Source organism: Misgurnus anguillicaudatus, chromosome 21, assembly GCF_027580225.2.
Source record: "Misgurnus anguillicaudatus chromosome 21, ASM2758022v2, whole genome shotgun sequence".
In the NCBI taxonomy this organism is placed as follows: Eukaryota; Metazoa; Chordata; class Actinopteri; order Cypriniformes; family Cobitidae; genus Misgurnus; species Misgurnus anguillicaudatus.
The window spans coordinates 29,765,150-29,777,613 of NC_073357.2; the positions used below are offsets into that span (position 1 = coordinate 29,765,150).

Consider the following 12,464-nt stretch of genomic DNA (forward strand, 5'->3'; position numbering starts at 1 on the left):
CACACACAACAGCTATGTGTGCATTTGATACATTTTGTAACATATCTCAAATGCTTTTGCTTTGTCAGATCGCAAGACAACAGCAGCAACTTCTGCAGCAACAGCACAAAATCAATCTTCTCCAGCAGCAGATCCAGGTCAGTGCCCGACGTCTTCTTTTTTTGCCCGTCGAAAACTGTTATTTTGTTATTACGACTGTCACCAGTCAGGATAATTGGCCAACGATAATTCAGTAGATGCCGTAGATGGGAAGAATAATTATCACTCCCTAATTAATGAAGAAAAATGAAAGAAAGCCTAATGACATCAAGTTTTGCCTGTTTGCATGTATTGTGGAGAAGTGCCCTAAGGGTATGAGACATGAAAGCTGGTGATAAATGCCTTTGAAATTACACCATACGTGGCAACAGGCGCTGCCGTTATCCCTAGTTCTCATTGTCCAATATTGGTGAAAAAAATCACTTTACGTTAATTTGCTTTAATGCCGACTCCGCTGCGGCTAAGGATTCAGTAAATGCAGCATGTTGACACATAAATTACGTGAACCGTGCCTTTTACAAATATTTGCTGCTTACTTTAAGTCAGCTTGAGCGATCTTTTGAAGGTCTCTGTTTATAAGTGTGTTTAAAGAATCGGCTCATTGAAAGTTTGCTTAAAAATAATTTAATTGGATTAGTTACAAAATACACACGGTGGTCACCCAAATCCAATTTTTTGCCACAAAGTGGATTGCGCTTTTCCCCCAATCAAGCAATTATGCGAGTGAAAAATGTAAATAGAGAAGAAGGAGAATTCACATCCAGGAAAATAAAGAGAAAGGGTGCCATAAATAATGTGATAGAAAGATGGGGGAACTGGCCGTAGACATGCAGCAGAAGATAAAGTCTGCCTTTGTTTAGAAATAAGCAAGAAAACAAGAAAGAAAGATAAAGTATTTGGGAGGGTGGTTGGTGTGTGTGGTATGTGGTGCTCTATCAAGCAAGGTTAGAAGACCACCCAGTCTGACACACAGACATACACAAGCTGGTCAGTGGCAGTGGTCAAGGTTTTTACACAGCATACACACATGAAAGCCAAGGGCACAGCAAGCAGCCCGTGCCAGGAGATACTCTTCTTCCCTCCTTTTCTTTTTTCTGTTTTGGAGACAGGTACAACTCTCCCCACTCCTCCATTCTCTCTCGGATTCCCACCCAATACACCATTATGTCAGCTAACATTTCTCATCTGCTTTTATACACTCATCTCGTTCTTCACTTTTCACTCTTTAATTCATGCCTCTTATCTTCCTCTGAGTTTGACGTGCGAAGCCCTCGAGCTTGAGGCCTTCGGAAAACAATCCCGGATGGTTTTCTTCTCACGGGCAGAGAAACGCTATGCCTATCATTGTGAGGTTAACCATCAGCCTTTCTTTCCCCCTAAGATGTGTCAGGTAAAAACAAACCACTGTCTTATTTGCCGAGCCTGAAGCATAACAGATTTATAGCTCGGCAGTAAAACCTCTTTCAAGTGTACGTCTCTTGAGACAGGCCCAATCTTTTAAAGGTTGCAGTCGAGGAGCCACTGTGCTACTACTGCCATCCTTACTCCGGCTTCAATGCGCTTACAGTGTGTTTAGTCAGTAGCAGTGGAGAAAGAGTTTATAAAAACTGTTGAATTATCTTAAGAGGCTTTCACGCAATAAATCCATTTTGAAAAATTTCTGTAAAAAAGTGTTTTCTATACCAAGAAAGTGACAAGATAAAAAAACACAATTTTCTGTTACAAACTTTCACACAGCATCTTTAGGTTATAATAACATAAAAAAACATTTCAAAGATTTATTATAAAAACTGATTATTTTTTCCACAAAATGCAATAAATCCATGACAATTTTTTTTCAAAATGCTATAAATCTATTGAATCAGTATATAAATGTGCATTTATCTTTGCCATTTTATATTAATTTAGTTGACTGGTTGTATACACTGATAAAAAAACCCATTAATGGCATTAATCAAAACACTTACTTTGTCACACTGTCATTCTTGGGACATCGTTGCTGAACTTTTTTGACAGCGAACAGCTGTAAATTTTTTTGGTCCTGTTTGATTTTCGTTGACTTCACGTAAAATATAGAAAAGTTTTTCATAAGATCGCCTGGGGTCAATGTGTTAGCATGTCAGAAGCTTGACGCTGTTGGGAGAACAATCAACAGCCGACATTTTTCCGTCTCCCGAGTGCCTCTCGGGTAAATTATAGGATTTTGATGGCTTACGTTTCTTCCCTATCACAGACCAACAAAAGTTTTATTTTGTTTTTGTTTGTTTGTTGATCACGAAGTACAAAGTAGATGAGAAAACTAGGATTCTGTGTATTCAACGCGCCACCATTGTTGTTTACAATGTGTGGAATGGTGCACTGTGATTTGTGGAGCAGATTGATTGTATTCTGCAGAGAAGGAGGACTGGCGTTTATTGCGTTTTGGGAAAAAATTGGAAAAAAGATGACAGAATATCTCCGCGGACCCGATAGAATACTGATTTTGGCGGTAACTCGTTAAAAAAAAATCGCATTTTGGAAACAAACTCTTCGAATATTCCCAAGTAATCTCTTGGCACTCTTGGTACTTTTTATTTGAAAATAAAGGTGCTAAAGAGGGTTCTTCACCACAATGCCATAAAATATTGTGTCTATTTTTGGTTTTCCAAAGAACCTTTCAGTCCAAGGTATATAAAAGAAACATTTCTTACCTTTATTTAGTCAGAAGCAACTTATTAAACTAGGTTCTGTGGATCTTAAAGGTTCTTTATGAAACCATAAAGCCTAACAAAGAACCTTTTAGGAACGTTTTTTTTTTAAGATGTTAGTGATTGAACACAAACAGTAGTGCTGTAAGCCCCTTTTAGGCCTTTATAGTGAAACATATTTCAAACTTGCAGTGTTATGTTTCTAGCTTTAAATATATATATGAAGAGTTTCGTTGCAAAACGAGATGAATCATGTTATTGTTTTGTGTTATGGTGCTACTTAGCTGTATTTTTTAAGTTATGAAGGTTTAAATCGAAACAAACCAACTGCTGTTGCATTGAAATTAATTGGAATGCACAACCAAAAAACTAGATTTCTGAACAATTAAAAAAACGGTGGTTATCTCGTTTTGCAACGAAACTCTTCATATATATATATATATTTAAGTTTAATGCTGTCATTTTTGTTAGTAGCTCACAACTAACTACTTCATCAAAGCCTACAGTAGCTTCCCAACCACTGCATCCCTTATCTGCTTTCCTAAACGAACAGCCTGTCAACGATTAAAACAAAAGAGAGCATCACCATCTGTTGCTGTTAATGGCTGTTACCGTAATCATGTTTATACCCAGAAACAGAAACACTAAGAAAGTTGGACTTGTACTATCTTATCATGCTTTTTATCTTCCCCGACTTTGTTTCCTCCTATCATTACCACCGCCTCCCTATGTGACCAATTTTAACTTCCGTCTCCAGAGGCCACGGATGGCCGTAAAGATGGGAAAGTCGGAAAACAAGAGCGAGATGTGATGGAAAGCGAGAGGAGGAGGCCGCTAATGCAGTTCACCGGCTCTCTTGTTTTCATTAGAGCCGACTCTACAAAAATGCCCAGGGCTCTTAATATACAACAGCTTTGAGTTAATTAGTACTCCAAACAAGCTCTTCAGCCTTCATGCAGCAGACGTAAAAGTTGAGTGGTAAAACAGCATGCGAGGATTGGGTTTCCCTGCTGTTTGCGCAGAGCGTGTACGCGAGGTATAAAGAGACGGCGTTCCCATCAAAGCGCTACTGTTTTGGCACGCACAGGTTGGTGAATATTTGACATTTATTGGTGATGTAACTGATCACGTCACTGAACTGAAATGAATAGGGTGCAGATGTAACTCAATACAGTGCCGCTATTGGAAAACCAATTCTGAGAGAGTAAGAACTGCGTTGCCCATATCAAACGCAGCCTTTTAAATTACACTTCAGTGTCTGGATCCTTTCACATTTTATACAAAGAGCTCCGAGACAAGAAGAGATTGAGTTTTTGTCTTTTTGGGAATTACAATGTCACTTGTTTTAAAGATAGCAGATGCTTAGATTAGAGCATTAGGATGCTTATCAGAACTTTAAGCTTAAGGTATTTCTGTTTTATTTCTTTAGCCAAAGCCTCTTGTTGAGAAATTTCATATGGCAACTAATTCCGTCCGGGGACCGGATTACTGTTCTGCGATTCAAGCTCAAACTTAAAAGCGCCATCAGAAGGAGATTGAAGGAAAGGCTTAGGAACAATTAAAAACAAATGTCGAAGTAAATCTTGATTTGCAGGAGAAAATGTGTTACTTATGTAAGACAAGAAAAGCCGTACAAATAAGACCATGTAAAAGCCACTGCCTTTGACGGGAATGCCAAAAAGCAAAACCGTGTTGTTCTTAGCTCTTTGGAATCGGTATTAATCAAGCGGAGTGATCCGGGTTCCGCTGACCTGTTTACATAAAGCCAGTCTCTTTGACAGCTCTACTTACTGTTTTATTTGCCCATTGCTGTAAATTCAGCTGTGTTTTTGGATATTGAGCTGAAGTGGACTTCCTATACGCTTCTTATAAGAAGAAGAATAACGTAAAGGACCGCTTTATCACTTCTGTTGTTTCTCCTAGGAAGAATAAAATAAAATAGACACTAAATGGAAATTGCTTTTTCTTAGAGCTCAATAATGTCTCACATTTTGCCTACATTTGACAAAGTCAATTGATATTATGTCCACATACATTTTTATACTGTAGCTGTAACAGAACATCACTTTACTATTACTTGATATGTAATGGATAATGTAAAGACGGTTTTAGCAGTAACAACATAAACAAGCAGCTTTCGTGGTCAACACGTAACTTCCGGTAAACTCAGACAACAAAGTACTTTAAACGTAGTTTATTTATATAACAAGCAAAATAAACAACTAAAACATTTTTTATTTCCGACGAGGTATTTGTTCAAGAGTTCAGTTTAGCAACTAGCAGACCATTAAAAAAATGTAAACCGGAAGTAAAGTTCGGATCAGACGCGTATTGCAGCACCGCGTGTGCGTCCGATGAAACAGTCTGTAGGCAGCCGGTTGTTCACACTGAAGGGGCTTATTTTCATTTCACAATAACAACCAACTGCCTTTACATTATCCCTTTTATTACATGGCTATTTACCTCATAAGTAAGGTAAGGAACATATTGAAATATTGATTTGAAATACTTTATTAGCTCATTTTTAAGTAATGAAAATGTAAACCTATTTACTTCCAGTTTTAAGATAAGACAAGACATTCATATGTCATGAACACACTATTTGGTTTAATAATTTATAATTACATATATGTTATTAAAAGACGTAATAAGAAGAGTTTGGTTTTAAAACCAGATAACTGCGTTTTTTCCCCAAAAATCTTGTTTTTTGACTCTGCATTCCAATAAATATCAATCAATCTGCAGTTGGTTTGTTTTAATTTAAGCCTTCATAACTAAAAAAATACAGTTTAGTAGCACAATAAAGGGGGTCGCACATCGGATGCGCAGCTCAGTACCACACCGTTCTAAAAAAATCGAACACATTGTTTTCTATGAGTATATACACAACGGCGCAGACAGGTGGCCCAGCTACGACTCAGGAAGTTGCTCAAATCCCTGTCGCGCCACTTACATTTAACATTAAATAACATCATATTTGTTCCAAATCAACGATTAACGTTGGCTGCTAACGTATATTTTGCATTTTGAAGTAGTCTGACTAAGCTCGCGCTATTTAATGTGCACTTCGGTGTACGATACTTAGAGTTGTCCTAGACGCGACTCGACGCGGCTCGTCCGGTGTGCGACCCCCTTAAGACACAATAAAAACATGATAACAATATTAAAAATAATAAAAAAAAACAGCGTTATCTGGTTTGGAAACCAAACTCTTCATATTTATATTTAATTTTTGTGTAATATTAAACTGTTAACCATGTTATAACAAGCCTGTAAATATCACGACTGGCCAATCAGAATCAAGCATTCCAATGAGCGGTGTAATAAGACATACGTGTTGATAGAATATGTGACGTGTTGATAGTAAATGTTCATTATCCTCTGAGGTTTCAAAGGTTTATACATGTGTTTGTATGCATTAGGTTGTATTGTTTTCCTTTAAGCTCTATTTCGTGATGGCAGCTATAAAATTCCAGACTGGACTCTGATCTAGGCTGGGGTTGACGTGCATCTCTAGCACAATTTTGGCACGCCGCCAGGCATTCCTGCACGCTGGGGCTGGTACGGTGTGATCTGAGGTGACGCAGGGAAGAGAACACACACAGGTGGAGGCAGGCTCATCTTATTGTATACACACACATACACAAGCATCAAGAGAAGAATGATTCCCTCAAAGGTCAGCCTGAACTTTAGATACTGAAGAGCAAGGCAAGGCAACACGTGTTTGAGGAAAAATACCCGTTGAGATTAAACAGCACTTTCTCTGTGAGAATTCCATTATGACGTTCATATACTGGCTCATATCAAAGCAAACAAGAGCTTATTAGCTCCGGTCTCATTCTCCCAACACACGCTTGAGAAAAAAGGAGAGAGATAGAGAGATAGACACACTGAGCTCTGTTTGTCAATGGACAGAGATGCTGTTTGTCAGTGCAGGGTCATTGTTGTGCCGACCGTCGCTTCCTGTGTTTTAAAGCAGACCGCCGGTTCAAACACTCTGTCATTGTGAGGCCTGGTTCTACTTATCTAACCCCAGGACTTCGTTTCCTCCTACTGCTCTACTGAGAGAAACCTCCACGTGGCTGTCTTCCGCTGTCCCCCCTCCACCTTCCTCTCACTCGACCCCCCCACCACACACACACTCTCTCTCTCCCCTGTTTCTCCTGCCAGCACCGGCTGGATCACACAGATCGCTTGCTCTTCGCCTCTCACCCTCTTCTGGCAAGCACCACTTCCCACTCGCTCGACCGGCCCCTCAGCCACTTCTCTCATTCCTAGAGATGCACAGCATCCTTTATTTTCCTTTATCTGCACCGATTGCGGGGATTCTAGGAACATTAGTGGAATATATTTAAATTGAGTCAAATCAAAGTATTTGTTAGATCAAAGGATTATTACCCTTACAAAAATTGATCATTATTTTACAACACAAATAAAATTAAAACCATATAGTTAAATCAAAGTAACCATGATTTTCTACAGTAACCATAGTTTAACCTTGGCTCATTTAAATATTAAATACTTAATAAACCAACATGTTTACTCTCTCTCAAAATAAATAAATAAATAAACAAAGGTGCTTCAGGATGCTGTAGAAGAATCATTTGAAGAGTTTGGATCCAAAAATGCAATCCATGTTGACTAATTTGGGTAAAAATGTATTTTTCAATTTCCTGTTACAAACTTTTACATAGCATCTTTAGGTTATAATAACATTAAAAATTCAAATCCATAATTTGATTTTCAAAGATTTATTATATAAACGGATAATTTTTTCCGCAAAATGCAATAAATGCAATAAATAAAAGGTTTTTTTTTCAAAATGCAATAAATCTATTGAATCAATATATAAATGTGCATTCATCTTTGCCATGTTATATTCATTTAGTTGAACAGTGGTATACACTGATAAAAAAATAAACATTAATGGCATTATTTAAAACACTTACTTTGTCATATTAAGAACACTGTCATTGCTGCTGTCATCCTTGGGACTAGAGGTCTACACGGGTCCAAAAATTCCTACCCGAGCCCGATCAGACCCGTAAATGTACTACAATGAACCGACCCGGACCCGTCTGTTGTTTTGAAAGCTGGACCCGGAACCGACCCGGACCCGTCTATTATTTAAAAGCTGGACCCGGATCCGACGCGGACCCATCTATTATTTAAAAGCTGGACCCGAACCCGTCCGGGAAGACACAGACCCGACTGGCAAATATTCTTTAGCTAAATTTTAAGTCAATAAACAAGTAGCGAAAATTAACCTTTTTGTCTTACCCATAGAAGTTAGTCTTCTCCCTCCTTGTACCTGACTGTGTGATGCACAATCCTTATTTCCAAGAAAGTTCCATCCATGTTATTCCTCTCTTGACGATTGAAATGTTTAATGCTTATTCCAGCTTTAAAAGTCCACTTTACAGTCATTTGTTGTGTATCGGGTCAACTTGCTTAATAATGTTTGCCCATTTGGATTATAATAACGATTGCTCGTTCAGTGGCTGCTTTCGTTAGCTTTACTTCTTTGCTATCATCTCTGTGCTCTTTGAGAAGATCGCGAAAACTTTAGATATAACAGCAAGATGGTCAATTTATAATATTATTATAAAAATGAGAGAAGTTAGTGCAAAATTCGCGGTACGGCGGAATAGGTCCCGCCTTCTAAATAAAAGAGCCAATTGTCAAAGGTAAAGTCATTGCGTCTCACTGCAGAAGCTCCTGACTGGTAGCCAGAGAAACATTACAAGAGCGCATGCGCATTAGCTGCCTGGTTGGAGCAACCAAATATAAACTTTTTAACGCAATTTTAGCGTCATAGAAAAAATGTATGCGACAGTTCATCTAAGTTTGTGTTGCTGTTTTTGAAAAATTGTATTTAAATGTGAGTGTGTTTTCTCCGAGTCCGATCGACCTCGGGTATTACCCACAATGTTAAACAGACCCGGGACCCGAAGTAAAAGACTGAGACCCTACCCGGCTGATCATTTAAAATATAGACCCGAACTCGTACGGGTCTCGGGTCGGGTCCCGGGTCTTCGGGTCTTCTGTGTAGACCTCTACTTGGGACGTCGTCGCTAAACTTTTTGACAGCAATCAGCTGTTAAATGTTTTGGTCTTGCTCGATTTTGGTTCGACTTTGAGTAAAATAATGAAAAGTTTTTCATAAGATCCCCTGATGGGGTCAATGTGTTAACATGACAGAAGCTTGATGCTGTTGTGTGAGAACAAGCAACAGCCGGCATTTTTCCTTCGCCCGAGTGCCTCTCTCGTAAATTGTTCGATTTTGATGGCTTACGTTTCTTCTCCGCCACAGAAAACCACCACAATGCCATCAAAAGTATTATTTTGTTTTTGTTTGTTTGTTGATCACGAAGTACAAAGTAGATGAGGAAAACTAGGATTTTGTGTGTGTTCAAAGCACCGCCGTAATTGTTTACAATGCGTGGAATGGTGCGCTGTGATTGGTTAAGCGAATTTATTGCATTCTGAAGAGAAGGATGACCGGCGCTTATCGCGTTTTGAAAAAAAAGGGATGACAGAATAACACAGCGGATATCAGATTTTGCGTAAAATTAAGAATGTACTTTTTAATACTGACCAGATACAATATCAACAAAAGCCATTTGTTGCGTTCATTTATAGCTGTATGGTTCCATAAAGAACTTTTAAAATCCAAAGAACCTTTCTGTTTCACAAAAGCTTCTTATTTATTATAATATTTATATTTCTTTAATATAAAAATGTCAGAAAATAATGTTTTTTTTTTTATAAAATTTGTCTGAATGAATCTCTGGTGAACCAAAAACAGTTCCTCTGTGCCATCATTGTGCTTTTGTAGCACCTTTATTTTTTAAGAACATAAAGTTTTACTGTAATAAAACCACAGTCAATTTTCGTAAGGGTAGTTTAGCCAGAAGTATAGGTTATGCATGTTTTATGCCTTTAATAGTACAACAAAAAACAAATCAAATGAAGAGCAATTTTGCATTACAGTTATGCGGCGCTTCTTACAGACATTTTCTGTATACACATTCCTTCAACATTCGTACATTCTGATACAGTCGATCTTTCTTTTTTCAACCGCATTAACGCATTCTCTTCATCAGTTTATTTTGTGTTTCTGTATACGAGCTGCATTTTAGCACAGTAGTCGAAGGAGAAGTGGTACCATTACAGCTGAAACAAAAACTCTTGTCAACATTGACTTCAAAGCAGTAAAGGTTTCCTCACATGTGGTTTTAAATGGTGTGGGGGAGCAGTGGGAAGCCTCCAAGGGTTAACTGATAATAGCTGCATACAGTCACCAGATTAAAGAATCGTTTTAATTATACACGGCAAACCACCGCCACACTAAAGCCAGACAGACTAAAGACAACCTGCGCAGATGACAGACACAATGTGCGTGTTTGCGTGTGTATTGTTAAGCCAATCAGAAGGTGGAAAAGTGGGCCTTCGGGATATTCCTTTGTTCCTGTAGACTGATAGACAGACGTCTGTGAGTCTCTCTGTGACTGATCTCTCTCATATGTGTACCATTTCCCCAGGCCACTGCGAGCGTGCCCTCGTAGACGTGTTTATCAGTAAGAGAAGGGGCCAGGCTAAAGGGTTAATCAGAGCCAGTCCTTCTCCGCGCATGACTCGCAAACACACAGTCTTTGTTGCTGGTGTCAAACTCGTTTATTCGTGAGATGATCCTATATTTGTGAGTTTAAAGGTTGTATTGAATATAAGCGTGATGCACACTGTCTGTCGGTTCAGAAGCTCGGTTTGTAAGGTTATTGATGTGATGTGAATGCACACGGGTTGAGAAGCCGCTTTGGTATTTCAAAGCTCACAGACAGGATTGGAGAAATAATAGCAGTCTGTTCTGAGAAGTTGCATAATGGTGCTCAGGTCGCTCCTCTGACTATTTTACAGAGCGGTGACAGAATTCACAGGGGAAGTTGAACAAAAAGAGTCACTGTCTGTCTGCATAGATGAAGCAGAGCGTCGTAATTAAACACACAACACTTTGTGGATCTCTTACTGTGTGTTTTATCAAAGAAAGAAGAGATACAGTCTCGCTTTTGGTTTCGGATGTGTTTAGTTATATCTAACATATGAGCTATAGTGTTAATGTAAGGCAGATTGAATAAATAAAAGCTTTTATTTCTTTTAAAATCATATTTTTTAGCAAAGTCCTGTTAAAATATTTATTTCCCCAGGGTTCCGAATTGTAATCCGGTTACTGTATTGTATCATTTCCTTCCGATCGCCTTTATTTAACACACTGCACATGAAGCTACAGTAATTACCGTAGCTTTGTCTTTAGCCCAGAGCCATTTGGTTTGGCTTTTTAATTCAATGAACAACAATTAAATCCAATATTTCATTAAGCTCCCTCAAATGCACCAGGCGCCGTATAATGGTGAATAATTCAGCTTGGGTTTTAGATAAATATAGGGGTGTCTAATTGAACAAAGATAATGCTACTAATTTGCCTCTTGTTAGATGGTTTGGTTGTCTCCCAGCACCCTTATGATCTCTCATGCTAAAGTCTCATTTATGCAGAGGCAACGTTGAAAACAAGCTATGCTAAAAAAGAATGTGTTGCCAATTAGCATTGTCTGCCGGGCAAATAGATTGTAATAAGGAAGGAAATGAGCGCGGGCGAGCGGGTGTGTGTTTACATCCGCGCCTTTCCGAGCGCTCATGTCCTTCTCTTTACGTTGTGGCGTGTGCCGGTTTCTCCTCTACCAGCCATAACGGTCTCATCAAATCCTCTTGGCTTGTGCCCAGAGCGACGGACCCTGAAACGCGCTCATACTCCATTTAGCCTCGACCGTTAGCTGATGAAGAGCCCAACACGCGAGAGCGGAGATAAAAGAAAGCGGTGACCTGACTCATTAGCCCCCTTTGATTTAATATATTGACACTTGGATACAAATAATTCCATTTAGTGTGCTTGGTTGGATGGCGGGGGGATTGTGGGGGATCAATTTAATTAGTTATGAAATGTGACTTCTTGTCACGACGCAGGAGAAATGCTGACGTTAAATAAAGTCGTGTGCGGTTCGAACAATAAAGCTTTCGTAGGCCCCGTTTTAAAACTTAACGACGCATAAAAACGGGCCTAATAGTTACATCCCCATCGTCGGGACATGATGCTTTTGATATTAAGCTAATGGATGGATGAAAGTAGAATAGTCATTGCCACATCAAATAGATTCTGATAATAAGTATATATTACACAGCTATGTCTAACAGTGTCTTTATTGAAACAATAATAAGTACCTTTATGTAAAACTTTAGGTGCAAAAAGTGTCTGACTTTCTAAGTCATCATTTTTAAGAGAGCGAAGGCATGCAGTATTGACTTCTTTTTTTGCATATATGAACCCCCAATGGTCCTGTATATGCTGAGAAAGTAAAATACCATGACATACTGCAGTTGTGTAGTAACATATGTGTGCATTAGAAGTGACTGACTGCTAAAGAGGACACGCAATAGTAGACAAACCGTACATTTTTTGTAATGTTGTCAGACAGCAGGTGGGAAAATGTCTTAAAGGATTAGTCAATTTTCTTAAAAAGAAATCCAGATAATTTACTCAAATGTCATCCAAAATGGTGATGTCTTTTTTTGTTCAGTCGAGAAGAGATTGTGTTTTTTGAGGAAAACATTCCAGGATTTTTCTCATTTTAATGGACCCCAACACGTAACAGTTTTATGCAGTTTAAATTTGCAGTTTCAAAGGAC

The 12,464-nt window shown here is 38.7% G+C and overlaps 1 protein-coding gene across 13 annotated transcripts in view; it reads left to right on the forward strand.

The window, feature by feature from the left end:
* sox6 (SRY-box transcription factor 6) overlaps positions 1 to 12,464 on the forward strand; it is a 179,372-nt gene that overhangs the window by 102,353 nt on the left and 64,555 nt on the right. For all 13 annotated transcript variants that reach the window (XM_073858798.1, XM_073858797.1, XM_073858800.1 and 10 more), the window contains one exon: positions 69 to 137. In XM_073858798.1, the coding sequence (XP_073714899.1) occupies positions 69 to 137 (69 nt within the window). The remainder of the gene's footprint in view (positions 1 to 68; positions 138 to 12,464) is intronic.